The sequence below is a fragment of the Musca domestica genome, unplaced genomic scaffold (genome assembly GCF_030504385.1).
Source record: "Musca domestica strain aabys unplaced genomic scaffold, Musca_domestica.polishedcontigs.V.1.1 20, whole genome shotgun sequence".
NCBI classification, from domain to species: Eukaryota; Metazoa; Arthropoda; class Insecta; order Diptera; family Muscidae; genus Musca; species Musca domestica.
The window spans coordinates 6,022,069-6,037,436 of record NW_026712250.1 but is presented as its reverse complement, the minus strand read 5'-3'; the positions used below and the strand labels follow the sequence as shown (position 1 = coordinate 6,037,436).

The following is a 15,368-nucleotide window of genomic DNA, read 5'->3' as shown; positions in this document are numbered from 1 at the left end:
AAATCCCAAACTCCGAAACCAAAACGACATTTGCCAATGAAATTTGAAGTTTGGCAAATTAAACGGAACCCCTTTGCCCATCCGTAACTTTTGGGGTGTTAATCAATTTTTTGAATTTTTTTTTTCTGATTAAAAGAACCGGTTTGCATCAAAGCTTTGCAATATGGCTGACACAAATAAAAATTCTACACACACACACACACACATATACCCATTGCCATATATTCTCCTCAAGGATGATACCTCATCAATTGGGACCTGAACACACAATCGAAAAAGAGCATTCTAGATTTTTTGTTTAGGGGTTAATTTGTTACTGTTTAAAATAACAACAACAACAGCAACAACAACTATGACAGCGTCACATATCTAATAGAAATTAATCTCTGGAGTTTTAAAGTTTATGAAGGAAATGCAAAAAAAAAACGAAATCAAAACTTTCATCCCGGTCACCACCACCACCGGTACCCTTTTTGGGTCATCCTTGCAGGATATCCATAACATTATGTTAAAAAAGCAAAGGCGTTAGCTGCCGATAATTTCAATGTGGAAAATACAAATGGTCAAAATTAAAGCTGATAGCTGAGAGATAAAATAAATACATATGTACATATCTGCATATAAGTGTGTGTGTGTATGTGTAAAAGGGTGAAATTAAAATCGAGCAGATGGTGTCAAATGGCAAATTGAAATCAAAAATGAAGTTTTGATTTTGAAAATTGAAGTAAAATCAAGTCCAAATGGAATATAGAAAGATAACATGAAAAAACGTTGCCTACTTTTAGGAGTCAAATTTTTAAAAATTTATTTCAATGTTTTTACCAAATTTGTGCAACATTTCCTATTTTTTAAAAAAATAATAGAAAATATTATATATAAGTGTTGCCTACTTTTAGGAGTCATGTGTCTAGATTCCGTCCATACCAGTTGTTTTTCCTTAAATATTTTAAAACAAATTTTTAAAATCGGGAAGGCATTTAAATTATATCTAATAATTTTTGTATGTATGTAATTTGTTAAAAAAATGTTGCCTACTTTTAGGCTGAAAATAGAATTTTTTTTTAATTATTTACTCTATAATAATATTAATCAAGATTTTGATCAAATTTTGATTTTTTGTCCTATTTGTGGCTTTAAAAAATCTATTAGGCTCAAAGTTCTTTCTAATTTGTGTCGAAAAATTTTGAAAATAAAATTTTATGTCAAATATTTTTTGTTTTGTTTTTTTTTTTTTTTTTTTTTTTTTTAATTTTAAGGACATTTTTAAACATTTTTTTTTTTTTTTTTTTTTTTTTTGGGGAGATTAGGTTTCAAAGGCCTTCAGAACAATTGGGTAATTTTTTTTTTTTCAATTTGTACCCTTAAAGGGAAATGTTACCTACTAATAGGGAAGGGAGCACGAAATCTTATTTTTATTATTATTTCCAAATATTATTATTATTTTATTGGATTATTTCCAAATATTTGAAAATTTGAAATTATAATTCTTTTTTATATTCAATTTTTTTCCATTAGGAAATTAGGTTTCAACGGCTGTTTAAGGCATTCAGAACAGTTGGGCAATTGTTTTTTTTTTTTTTTTTTTTTTTTCAATTTATATCCTTGAAGTAAAAATATTGCCTTCTTTTAGGGATTCAAGAGCAAGAATTGTTGTATTTAGATTAGCACAATTTTTTTCCAGGCTAAACATTATTTCCAAATATTTGAAAATCTGAATTTATAATTTGAAATTATTTTTTTTAATATTCAGTTTTTTCCATTTTTTTTTTTTTTCAATCAATAAATTTTGTTTTTTCATATATTTTCTGTGTTATTGTCATTTATTTATTTATTTATTTATTTTTTTATATTTAATTTTCTCATTAATTTCTGTATTTGCTCCAATTTTGTGTGAGGCAGTGATTCTCTGCTCCTTCTCCACCTCCTGTAATTTTGCATGATTCATTTTCAGTATGCAATTTACATACATACATACTGTTTGTTTTTCCATGATAATTTCGATACCAATTTGTTGTTGTTGTTGTTGCATTTTGTTTGTTGTAATCATTGTTGAGCACAAATTGCTAAATGCATTTGCTTTAAATATTTTTGTTTTTTCAATTTTGTTTTTTTTTTTTTTTTTGTTTAATTTTCTTTTGGAGAAAGAAGCGTGTGAAAATATTCGCGGGAGAGAGGAGGGGGAGCTCTGTCCATGTGTTTGGTGATATTATGTATTTTATTTAACAGTTTTCTTGTTAACATGCCAAAAACATTTCGAACACAATTAATATTCCAAAACTGTAGAAAAAAAACGATTTTTGTTGTTGTTGTTGCTGGTAAAATAGCGAGCTAGTTAGCTGGGGCTGGCTGGCTGGCCAAGTAGCTGTAGCTCTAATTTGTCTGGCGTTCTGGCGTTGCGTCCCATACGTGCCTTGGTGTGTTTGACTACTACCTCCACTCCATAGCTAAGCAGCCGTTTTGCCGGCTGCATTTTGTAGCGTTTAAGTCGTTTTTTTTTTTCGTTGGCTAGATAACATTTAGCCGGTTATTTGTTTGTTTTTGTTTATATTTGATTTTATTTTTCAAATTTTGTTAACTCTAAATTTCTGTGTAATTTATGGTGATTAATTTTCGAATCAATATTGAAAAATAAATCGAACGCCTCCAGCCATTTGGGAACGGATGTTCAAAACTACTGTTTTAGTTTTTGGATTTTATTTTTTTCTCTTAATTATATTAAATTAATATGTCAATAAGGAAATTAAAAATAACCCCTCTCCTCTCCCCAGTTCTATACAGAACCTCCAAAAAAACCAACAAAATATTAAATTGAAATTTCATTAAAATTCTTGCTGCTGCTGAGTCTGTTTTTGTGGGGGAGTCTCTGGTTCTTCAATTTATTTCAGATGCCGTTCATGATGTTGTTGCTGATGATTTTTTTTCTGTTTAATAAAAGTTCATGATCTTTTGATCAAGCATTTTATATGCCTCCCCCCTCCTCCTCAACAAAAAAAATATTATTGAGAATTTGGGACAAAATATTGAATTTTTCTCCCCCCAAGATTCCCCCGGCCTAGGAAGAAATTGTATTTCTGAATTTTAATGGCAGTTTTTATGGATTTCTGGTGCTGTCGATCGTTTGGGATTGTCATCTGTCGTTTGCATCAGAAAAAAAAACAAGAAAACAAGTGACATCTCTCATGGAATATTTGTTGTTCTCTGGGTCTGTGTGGGGTGTGAAAATTTCATCAATAAATTTTTATATTTATTGATCGTATTAAAATTGCCATAGGCCTTAATGTTGTTGTCACAGTCATCATTTCGATGATCATCATCGAAAAAACCATAAAAAATTGCTATTATTGAAAGAAGAACAAAAAAAAAAAGAAACTGGGCAAATCCACCCTCATTTCGACTGTGGTTCGCCTGGAATTTTCAGTTTATTTTTAAAACCGAACACAATCCATAATCGAATGAATGTCTCTCTTCAAATGATTAATAAGCTTTGACATTATATTTATGATTTTTAATATAGAACATGACTAACTACATTAAAACAAACAAAGACCACAAAACCAAAAAATAAAAGATTAGAAATCAGGAGAACACAAAAAAAATTATTGAAAATTCGAAATATTTTCCATTTTGTGGACAAAAAAAAAAAAGAAAACGTAAAAACTGACAATCAGCCAATATCAAAAAACCAATAAATTTTAGCAGGCAACATGAAAGCAACGCAGAAATATTGTGGCCATAATTTTTCCCAAACTAAAAGCATTAAAACCCAAAACGAAAAAAGTCATCACTAATATATTGCCAATTATTGAATTTTGTCAAAAAAAAATGCTATAAAACCGCAAAATAACACAGGGAGCATGTCATTGAAGAGTAAAGCGAAGCGAAAAAAAAACACAAAAAAGCCCCATTTGATTTATTGATATTTAATAATGGGAAAAAGGCCAAGTAAGAAATTAGAAAAAAAAAACACAAATATAATCACCAAGCATCCGTTGTTTTAGATACATTCGAGAAAATATGAAAATTTTAAGAAAATCAAAAAAATTTAAAAAAGAAAAAAATTAACTCCTAAAAGTAGGCTAAAAATATTTGAAAAATTCTATACCATGTTATTTTAATGAATTTTTTTATGTATAGGGACAAATAATTGCAAAAAATTTTCGATTTTGCAAAGGAAAAAAATTAAGCGCCCAAAAGTATGCTACAAAAAATCTGGTAATTATTTAAACATTTTTTTAAATTTTGTGATTTATTGTCATAATTGTTAAAATAATTAACCTGGGTTTGGATTTTCGATTTCACAAAGGCAAAAAAAAAATTAAGCCCCCAAAAGTATGTTACAAAAAATCTGGTAATTATTTAAATATTTTTTTCAAATTTTGTGATTTATTGTCATATTTGTTGCCTAAGGGACCTAGAATAAAAATCATTGATTTTTATGAATCTGCAAAAATAACTACCTAAAAGTATGCTTTAAAATGTTGTGTATGTATTTTTTTTATTTTTATAAGAAGACACTACTTTATGTATCCCTCAAAAGAACTCATAAAATTTTAATATATATTTTTCATATAGTTTTCCTGATATTAGGAAAATATTCCCACCTAAAAGTAGGCTATAAAAATTTTTAAACTTAGAAAAAACAAGTAATTTAATATGTAATGCAAGATTTTAATAATTTATTGCGAATTTGGTAAAAAAATTCCTATAACAAATTTTTTTAGGCATATTTTGAAATAACACCACCTAGGAGTATGCTATAAAAATTATTTAAGTTTCAATATTTGTTTGTTTTTATTATTCATTAAATTTTAAGTTATTTCAATTATTTTATCGTAAAGAAAGGTGTTTTTAAATAATTTTTGAAAACTTTTTTCCTAAAAGTGTGCTCTAAAATTTTTATAACATTTTAATATTGATTTATTCGGACTATTAAATCTTATAGCAATTATTTTGGGTTACAAATGTGAAAAATAAATATTTTTACTAATTATTGGAAAAGCTTCGAGCCTAAGAGTATTTGTATTCCCATAATTGTTGCCTTCTGTTCTCTATTTTAATTAATTATTACAAAAAAATTCAAAAAAGCGTTATTGCAGCCTTTTTCGTAAATTAAATAAAAAATACTAACCTAAAAGTATGCAATAAAAATTGAATATTTTCCAGAAAACAGTGATTTTGGCAACTGTTTGGTTTATATTTTTCATAATTTAAAGAATTTGATTTTTCAAAGCAAAAATATTTTCATAAAAACTAAAAATTTTACAACAACAAAAAACCTAATTTTGAAAAAAGTGTGCCTTAAGATATGCAATAAAAATCGTTAGTTAATTTCTATTGAAATAAATTTTTATTATTTAAAATGAGAAACTTCTTGTTTTTAAAACTAAAATTTATTTTAGAAAAGAAAAACTTTTCCATTTTTAAACTCTCAAACGATCTCGTGTATTGCCTACTTTTAGGAAGATGTTTAATTTGTTTTTGGGACATTTTTATTTATTTATTATTTTTTTTTTTCGTTTTCTAAATTTCTTATTTTTAAAATTATAATTATTTGGAAAAAGAGTAACTTATTAATTTTTATGAAAAGGCGCTCGCCGGGACTCATCGTGGGTAGCTATTGCGTACCTTTTTATTATTATTTTTTTTTTTATTATTATTGTTGTTATTTTATTGTTTTGTTATTTTTTTTGTTCTTTTTCATATGTTTTTATTTTTAGATGTAAGTTTTAGTTTTAAGTTTTAAACCCTAGATTTAAGATTTTCTCTTTTATGTAAAAGTCCCGGGAGCAAGGGCGTCCATTAACACACCAGATGTTCACATTTTATTGCCTTTTTATTAAATGAAGCATGATGCTGTATAACTTTTCTTGACATTAGGATAATACATTATAGTCTTAAGGATTCCTTTATATTGTTTTTAATTGTAATCTTATTGATAAAAAAAGACTCAATAAAATATAACTTAAGTTAACTTAACTTAAGTTAAATTCTGAAATTATCTCAAGTATTGCCTACTTTTAGGTAGTTTTTTGCTTTATTTTTCGGGTAATTTGTGTTTTTTTGGCCATTTTTATTTATTTTGTTTTGTATTTTTCTTTATTGTTAATTTGACCCAAGCTTTATTAAGTTATTAAAAGCCTAGCCGGCCAATGGCCATCATTAGGCCATAATTTAAAACAATTAGAGGTATTAAATTGTTATTGACCTCTTAGGCTTTTTTCCACGAAGGTGGTGGGGGCTTTTGTATTCTTTGCCCTCAAAACAGGAAATTAACAATAATTTGTTAAACAAAAAAAATATTTTTTAAAGAAGTCAAAACTATTTTTTTGGAATTTTTTTTTTTTTGTAAAGAAAAAAGAGGAAGCTATATAAAAGTAATATTAATTACATTACAATTAGAATTATCAAACAATTGGATGTCGGAGCTGGTCGTCTTATACATCTTCATAAAAACGCCTAATTACCTTTTGATTTCGGGCCATGGCTTGGGCCAAGAAACGAAGCTGAGCTAATCCAAGAAGATGGTTTTGTTGTTGCTTTTTTTATTGTTATTAATGGCCATTTGTAGATTAGGCATTAAGAGAGCGAGAGGAGAGCAGGACAGAGCAGAGCAACAAAGAAAAAACCAGCCGCACTCAATATATCAGTCGATATCTTATGAGTTTTTAATTTTAGGTTTTCAAAATTCAAGACGCAAATACATCAAAAAAAAAAAAAGGAATACTAAAAACGAAATCCCATACGAAGATCCTGGCCAAGAGACAGACAAATATATCAAAAGGAGCCAACTAAGCCAACCGATCATCCAACCAGTCACTCAGTCAGTCAGCCATCCAGCCAGCCAGTTGTTAATATGTTGATGCCCATCAATTGTATTTCTTTTTCGGTTTGATTTTTCTGCCTGGCTGGCCGGCCGAGCAAGCAACCGACCCAACCTGCTGATGACTATTCATCAGTGAAAAGGACAAATCGCTGCTGCGTGTGTAGGATATTGAATAAAATATCATTTTGTACACACCCCTTTGTTCGGTGGCCAGGTCGGGCCAACAAAAAAATATACTTGTGTTGTGGCCAGGTTCGATGTTAAGTGTGATGAGTGTGAGTGCGTGCAGGTTGCAAATATTTTTTGTTTCTTAAAAACAAAACTGCAGCTGAACGAGTCATTAATGAGTTGAGGCAGCAAAAAAAACACAAAAATATATTGAAATAAAGATCAATATTCAAAATCAGCTTCAAGCGAAAATAATTAAAAATATATTAGCCAAGTCACTCATTACTTTCCAGTTCTTACTGAAACTAGACCAAGATTATGGGCCAATTCTTAGGAAAAAAAAAAAAACAGAAAAAAAACAGTCCCCCACAAAAATCAATTCCATTTTTGGTTCAGCATTGCATTTTCCGCTGACTTGACAATTGATTTGAGTTACTGTTGGTCTTCTAGTTTTCCCCACAATAATATTTGGGTCAAGTTTGTTTTGAAAAATTGAAACCATAACACAAGAAGTACACCAGAACAAAAATACGGAACTAGATTTTGACGATGTTTGAATGAAAAACCAGAGCAAGCGCTTAAATGCTGATGAAACGTAATTTTCTGTAATTGGAATCAAAGTCAAATCTGGAAAATAACGTCACAAGTGTTTTTTTTTTTCTACTTTTTGGTTATTGGAAACCAATTTCAGAATTGTAAGAAAAAATTAAAATAAAAACGGAAGACTACTAAACCGATTAAAAATTTACCTACAAATAACTTAAGATAAATAACTTAAACAAAAATGATATTTAAATAATTGCCATATAACTTAGATCAGGCTAAATTTACAACCCTAAATTTATGAGGATATATTCTGGGATAGCTCTAGGCTATATGTGCCAAACCTTAAGTTTCCAAGTCCATCAGGAGGTATATAAAGCAAATCAAATACAACAACGCAAAATTAAAAAAATCATTCAAATTTTCTGCAAAATTAAGAAAATCTTGGTTCCGTAACTCCCCCCAAGGATCCTATGGGGCTTTAATATTTTTACAACATATTCTACAATGCCTTAGGAGCATCTGTGCAAAATTCCTCTTCCTTATTGTCACTATAAGACACCCTAAAGCACATAAAAGGAAATGCGCAAAAGAAAAAGTAATAGTTGAAATTTTGGCAAAATTCAGAAAATATTGGTTCTGTAACTCTCCTTACAGGTCTTACGGACCTTTGATATTTTTACAACATATTCTGCAATATCTTAAGAGCATCTATGCAAAATTTCAACCCTCAATTGCCACTAAGAGCCACTCTGGACCACGAAAATGGAAATGCACAAAAGAAAAAACAATAGCTTAAACTTTGACAAAATTCAGAGTCTTTGGTTCTGTAACTCCCCTTATGGATCTTATAGATTTTTAAAAAACATATTTTGCAATACCTTAGGAGCATTTGTACAAAATTTTAACCCTCAATTGTCGCCATGAAACACAAAAAAAAAAACAAAAATTAATATGCGCAAAAGTAAAAAATGTATTGTTTGTTTTGAAAGAATTTAAAAAAAAATAATCCTGTAACTCCGCTAATGGATCTGAAGAGACTTTGGATTTTTGATGGCATATTCTGGATTACCCACAGACCACTTGTGTGAAATGTTAACCCTTAATTGTCGCTAAGAGATAAATAACAGCACAAAAATGACAATGCGCAAAACAAGAATTTTATTTAAAGAATTTGACAAAATTATTAAACATTCGGACCTATAACTCCGACTATATACCCTCTAGGGTTTCGATTTTTTGCTGATACATTTCGGGATATCTTAGGAACTACAATGCAAAAATTTAGGCTTCTATGTCAATTATGAGGTTTTCGAAACCACAAAAGTAAAAATACGCAAAAAGAGAAATTCGTTTTCAAAAATTAACAAAATTATGAAAAACTCGGACCTGTATCTCCGCTAAGGGAACTTATTGGATTTTGATTTTTTTGTCGATGTATTTGGGAATATCTTAGGACCCTCTCTGCAAAAAATGAATGTTCTGTGGCAACTATGAACTTCTCAAAAGTCTATATGTGGTAATACGCAAGATTTAGATTTAAAATAATCAACAAAATTATGAAAATCTCGGACCTGTAAATTCTCTTAGGGAACTTATGGGGTTTTAATTTTTTTAATCTATAATCTGGGATATCTTAGGACTCCCATTGCAAAAAATTAAACGTCTATGCCAACAATAAAGTTCTAATGGCCACATAAATGAAGATGCGCAAAAGACGAAATTCGCATAAAAACTTCCGATAGTATGGAAAATACGAAGCTATAACTCCACAGAATAATTATATAGAGAACTGAATTTCTGACAATGTATTCTGTGATTTTTAAGAACTAACACTGCAGAATCTTAGATATGTAGCTTTATTAAGAGGCACTCAAGACCACATATATGAAATTACGCAAAATGTATAAATATTTTGGAAATATTTGAAAATATTGTGGAAAACCACCGTAACTCAACGTGTGGATCATATGGGGCTCTGATTTTTTCCTGTCTCATTCCTTAATATCCCAAGATCCTCTGAGGAAATATTCAGGTTTTTATCATAACTATAAACCACATAAAACAAAAATGATAGAAATACGCAAAGAAAACTTTTATTTCCTCAAAATTTGGCAGACTTATGAAAAGAGAGGCTTGCAACTCCTCTCAGGTACCATGTAGGTCTTTGTGTTTTTTTGTGATATATGCTAGGAAGCCTAGAGAACCTATATGCAAAATCTCCAACTTCTATTTACGCTATTAGATACATAGAATAAACATATTTTTAGTAACCAAGAAAAATACATAATTCTCATTTTCTTGTGTACCTTATCAGCACCACAAATCAGATGCATATTTTAGTTTAGGAATAACTTAGATTATCCATTTTTGCAGGAGCTTTTCTAGATGACCTTAAGATTATATGTGCCCAAAATCATTGACCTATGTCATGTTTAACGTATATTTAACAAGGAAAAATCAGTGTCACAAAGGGAAAATTTATTTTTTAAAACATTTCCAATATTTATTAAATATAATAGTCAAAATTTATATATTTATTTATGATTTTTGGCGTATATATTCTTTATAGGCTATAGAATGTGTACGCAAAATATTGGAATTTTTACTTAACTTTTAATGGACAAAATTGAGATTTTGCAGTTTGCCGACGGCATATTGAAGTTTCATACACCTTGAGTAAAACCCATTCAAACGGTTCTTACACGAAGAAATAGCGATTAGAGGTATAAATATGTGAGTTGTGAGTTGATTTAAGTTCGAAGAAGCGATTTCTGACAAAATTCGCTTTTAAGCAATTTTTGCCAAAAATGTTTTATTTTGCCGTTTTTGTTGAAGATAAATGAAATTAATGATTTTTATGAGAAATTGAATTGGTTCTCTTGCCATAAAATCAATATTATGTTCCCAATACTTCCCAGAAAACTTGTGTTTTGCATTTGGAAAAAAAAATTCCCAGAATTTGTGCTGTTAGCAAAAAAAAAAAATGCTAATGATCTCAGAGCAAAAACTTGATCTGCAGCAAATATTCCACTGTATGTCCGTCCGTCCGCCACAACATTTCTCACTCTCAGCTGTCTATGCGAATTTTCAAAATTGCATTTGTCGGGTATCTATCTATTATTAATGACATGATTGAATGGCATTAGGTTTTTTGTTTGCCGTTTTCGATATCAAATCGAATTAAGACAGGCCAACAAATGTTTCTAATAACCCTTTGGCAATAAAACGAGAGGAACGAACACTGAAATTAATTATATTTGCGTGTTATTTGTGTTTTTGTGAACTTGTGTAGGTTTTAAATCAATAAATTATTGAAAATTACTATCACTTGATTGAAGTTGATTTTGATAATTGTTATAGATTTATTTGTTTGTTGTTAATTTTTTCTCTCACAAAATCAGGTGATTAATATGTGTGGTTTTAGAAAATTCAATGGCAAAATGAAATCATTTTTAACTTCCTTAATATTTTGTTTTTTTTTTTTTTTTCAATTTTTCATCATTTTACGTCTGCAAGAAATTATTTCAAATGCCTAGACTAAAGGAGTTCTTTGAGTGTTTCATTTGAAGTTTTGGCCAGACATTTTGGCATGTATCCAAGAAATTTTTTTTAAGTTCCCCTACATGTAGAGTTCGACAAAAATATTATTTTTTTATGATAGCCACCACGAAGTGGAGAAAAACATAATAAAAGCAAATATATTTTCCTTTTTACTTAGAACTTCGTAGGGGCTTCTTGGAAAATTGCAAATATTAATGTAATAATATTGAAATACATTTTGAAAGCAGTTTCAGCTGCAATTATCGAAAGGCAGTGATGTTAGGAATATTGACAAGATATTTCAATTAAAAAAACGCCAAAAAATGCATAAAATTTAGTACCTTTTAATTAAGGGTCGTCATCTTTCAAGGTTCGAATGTTTTAAATAATTTTGATTTTTTCTAGACACTTTCAAGAATATTTCGAAATTATTTGAAAATTTTAAAACATAGTTTTGAAAAGTTATGGCGTTTTGAATTGACCTACGTATCTATATTTTTCGTATTTTTGTAAACTTCGTGTTTTAAAATTGTAACTTATTAGTTAAAGTCTAGGGTTCGAATGTTTTAAATAATTTTGAATTTTTCTAGAGACTTTCAAGAATATTTCGAAATTATCTGAAAATTTTAAAATAGAGGTTTGAAAAGATATGGCGTTTTGAATTGACCTAACTACCTATATTATTTCGTATTTTTGCAAACTTAGTGTTTTAAAATTGAAACCCGCTAGTTACAGTTCAAGGTTCGAATGTTCCACATAATTTTGAATTATTCTAGACACTTTCAGGAATGTTTCAAAATTATCTTGAAATTTTGAGACTACGGGTTTCAAAGTTATGACGGTTTCTATCAATTTTTTTTTTTGGATTTTTCCAAATATTAACACTTTAAAAATGAGGTTGGTTACTTAAAGTTCAAGGTTTGAATGTTCCTCTTATTTTTGAATTATTCAAGACACCTTCAAGACTATTTCGAAATTATTTTGAAATTTTGAGACTAATAGTTTCAAAGTTATGGCGGTTTATATCATTTTTTTTTCGAATTTTCACAATTTTTGATATGATGTGTTAAAAATGAGACTTATTATTTAAATCCCACAAAGGTTCGAACAATTAAAATAATTTTGATTTTTTCTAAACATTTTCAAAAATATTTCGAAATTATTTGAAAAAATTGAAACTAAGGTTTTCCAAGTTATGGCGGTTTAAAGTAGTATCCCATCGCCAGAATAAAAATTATTTGACATTTTTATTTTTCCAAACCCTCAAAAAGATATTTAAAAATTATTTGAGTGTTTTCAATTTCTGGTTTCAGTTCGATAAACTTAATTTATGACCTTTAGTTACCATAAAAGTGTAGAAAACCCATTTTTGGAGTCATTGTAAGACCTTCTAAAAAATAAGTAATTTTTTGTTTTTTTTTCTTTTTTTAATATTTTGCCATGTAAAAAATATTCCCTTTTGGGTTCGAGTTTTCCAAACAATTTTCAATTTTTCTAGGCACTCTTAAAAACATTTCAAAACAGGTTTGGAAATTTTAAACCAAAATTTTGCAAAGTTACGACAGATTGTTTGAGACTACTTCGAGAAAAAAATATTTTTTAACTATTTCGATTTTTTGCAGTTTCAGAGGAATTTCAATATTTTTTTATAATTTTTATATATAGGTTATAACCTGTCAATCTTAAATTTTGCCACCTATTGCAGTCTTAGACATGGACAATTATTTTTTTCGATTTTTCCAGGTCGTCAAAATAAATTATTTAGTTTTTAGGAACTTTTAAAATTTTATGCCATTTAAAAAATATTCAGTTTTGGTTTTGAGTTTTCAAACAAATTTTCAATTTTTCTAGGCACTCTTAAAAATATTTCAAAACAGATTTGAAAATTTTAAAATGAATTGTCGCAAAGTTAGAGCGTTTTTTTTGAACCTATTCCGGGCAAAAAAGCAATTATTGTTTCTATTTCGATTTTTTAGCCATTCTAAATACAAATTATTTCTTTAATTTCAAAATTATTTTGAATTTTTTAAGCCACTCAACAAACGACGTCAACTCCATAATTCATCTGTAAAATTTTTATTTGAATCTTGCTTCTAATTAATTTACTTATTTTAAAATTGCTTTAAAAATTCCAAAACCAGTATTTCTATTTAAAAATTGGTTCTCAATTTCTTGATTTCCAAATTATTTTAAAGTTTTTAAACCAGGTTTCCTAGCTTCAAACTAACTTTAAAATCCTTTTGCAACATTTTTATTTCAATCTTGGTTTTCAATTTATTTCCCCCTGTGGTCCTCAAAAATTTATTAATTTTTTCCAATTTTTTCCTAAAATTGAATTTAAAATTTTTTTTTCGAAACTTACCTGTTGCCAAAATTGTGCCAATAAATAAATTTGTTCCTTTTTGAAAAACCAATCCATTGATTGTACAGCCGTCAAATCCATATCGGCTGTACCGGCTGTTTGTGGCAATGTTGGCTGCATTCGGTTGCTTTGGTTCGAGGAGGCCTCAACAGCTATTGGATCAATATTGATGGAGCTGGAGCTGGTCGAGGTAGCCGTGGTGGTAATGGTGGTGTTGGAGCTGATAATTGGATTAGCGGCCACAGGTGATAAGGCTGTTGTGGGGGAGGTTGCGGCTGGTTTTGATTCACTTGCGGATGATGCAAATGCCAATGGCTTGGATGACGTTGATGATGATGATGGAGATGAGGTGATGGTGTTGATGAAGGTGTTTGGGGGGCCAGCAGCCGTGGCGCTTGTCAATGGACCACTACTGTTAGGGCGGTGGCTTAATGTTGTTGCTGTTGTTGTTGTTGTTGTGGAGAGCAACGTTTTTCCTGTTATAGATTCCAGTTTGTCTGTTTTGTTCTTAAAACACTTTTCCAATAATTCGGCAGGTTTTGAAACTAAATATTTTTTAATGCTCTTCAATATCAACACAAAACCATATTTTCTAACACAAATTTGAATTTGAATTTAATTTTGGCCATTGAGTTGTTGTCAGATTTTTTTTCCAAGGAATTGATATTTTTTTTCAAAATTACAGCATTTTTCTTTAATTTTCTTTTTTTAAATTTTAAAATTTTTTCTTAACACTCTGTTTTGATTTTGGGGGGGTTTTCAAATTTCCATATTTTTTTGGTTTGATTTTTTTTCGCAAAACACTTGTTTTGTTGTTGTTGGCAAGATTTTCAGCACAGTAAACACTTGTTTTGTTTATGTTTTATGTTGTTGTTGTTATTTTTGTTCCACTTGGTTTTAAAATAAGTATTCCGTCTAGGCATTTATTTTTTATTTTATTTTTTTAATTTCAGAATTAATCCATGATTTTTTTTCAGTTAGAATTTTTTTTTTCAATATTATTTTTTTTATTTTGAATTTTCCAATAATTTTTGAAAATTTCTTGGCTATTACATGTGTGTTTTGTTTTTTTGTTGTTGTTATGTGTGTGTGTGAGTTTGGTTGTTTTTTGTGTGATCTGATTTGATTATTTACTACAAAAAAACCGATAGACAGCGCAACGTTAATCTAATGAGATGTTGCCTGTCACGAATTCAACTGATGACTAAACAAATCGAACATTAACGCAGCTTACACAACCCCATTGAACAAAAACAACACACAACAACTATGGGAGTAAGCCAGCCAGCCAGCCAGCCAGAGCAATCAAACAGCCAAACACACGGCAGGCACACACACAGCTACTTACGCACACATAGCTACATTAACAGCGAAACCAACAAACAGACAACCAAACACACGAACGAACCACCGAGCAACGAACATTCAGGCAAACTCATTTGCCTTTGCCTCGTTGTGAGCGTAAGCAAACCTTGTGCTCTTGTTGGTTTGCTCTCGCTCTCAATTCATTTCGGTGTGTGTGCGAAGGAAATGAATTAACGGTTGGCTGGCTGACTGGGTTGCTCTCTCGATAATGCATCACACACACGTGAGTATTGGCTGTTGGGTTTTGGTTTATTGGTTTTGTTTGTTGGTTCGTTGCTGTTCGTCTGTCGTGCAGGGGGGTTCACATGGCTGGTGTGCCGATGGACGAGTCGGTGTGTGTGATGGAAAAACTGAAAATACGGTATTGTGTCGATTGTTAAGGGGCAAAGAGCCAGACTCCCATCAAAAGAGAGAGAGAGAGCGAGCGCATTGTATTGATGAGTATGGTTTTTTTGTGGAGGGAGAGCAGCTCTCTCACTCATTTAATAACTGTTTGATTTGTTTTGTTTGGCGATTTGTTTTGTTTGTGTTTTTTCTTTTTCGTTTTGTTTTGCTTCAGTGGCT

General features: G+C 29.8%; 1 protein-coding gene across 3 annotated transcripts in view; it reads right to left on the bottom strand.

Annotated features, from left to right (window-relative positions):
• Positions 1 to 14,778, bottom strand: part of LOC101895495 (homeobox protein cut) — a 127,720-nt gene extending 112,942 nt beyond the window's left edge. For 2 of the 3 annotated variants that reach the window (XM_005186666.3, XM_020037902.2), the window contains exon 1: positions 13,440 to 14,775. In XM_005186666.3, coding sequence (XP_005186723.1) covers positions 13,440 to 13,559 — 120 coding nt within the window. In that variant the 5' untranslated portion in view covers positions 13,560 to 14,775. Of the gene's footprint in view, positions 1 to 13,439 lie in introns of all 3 variants that reach the window. The other variant, XM_011295533.3, reaches the window with a different exon arrangement.
• Positions 14,779 to 15,368: the final 590 nt, after the last annotated feature.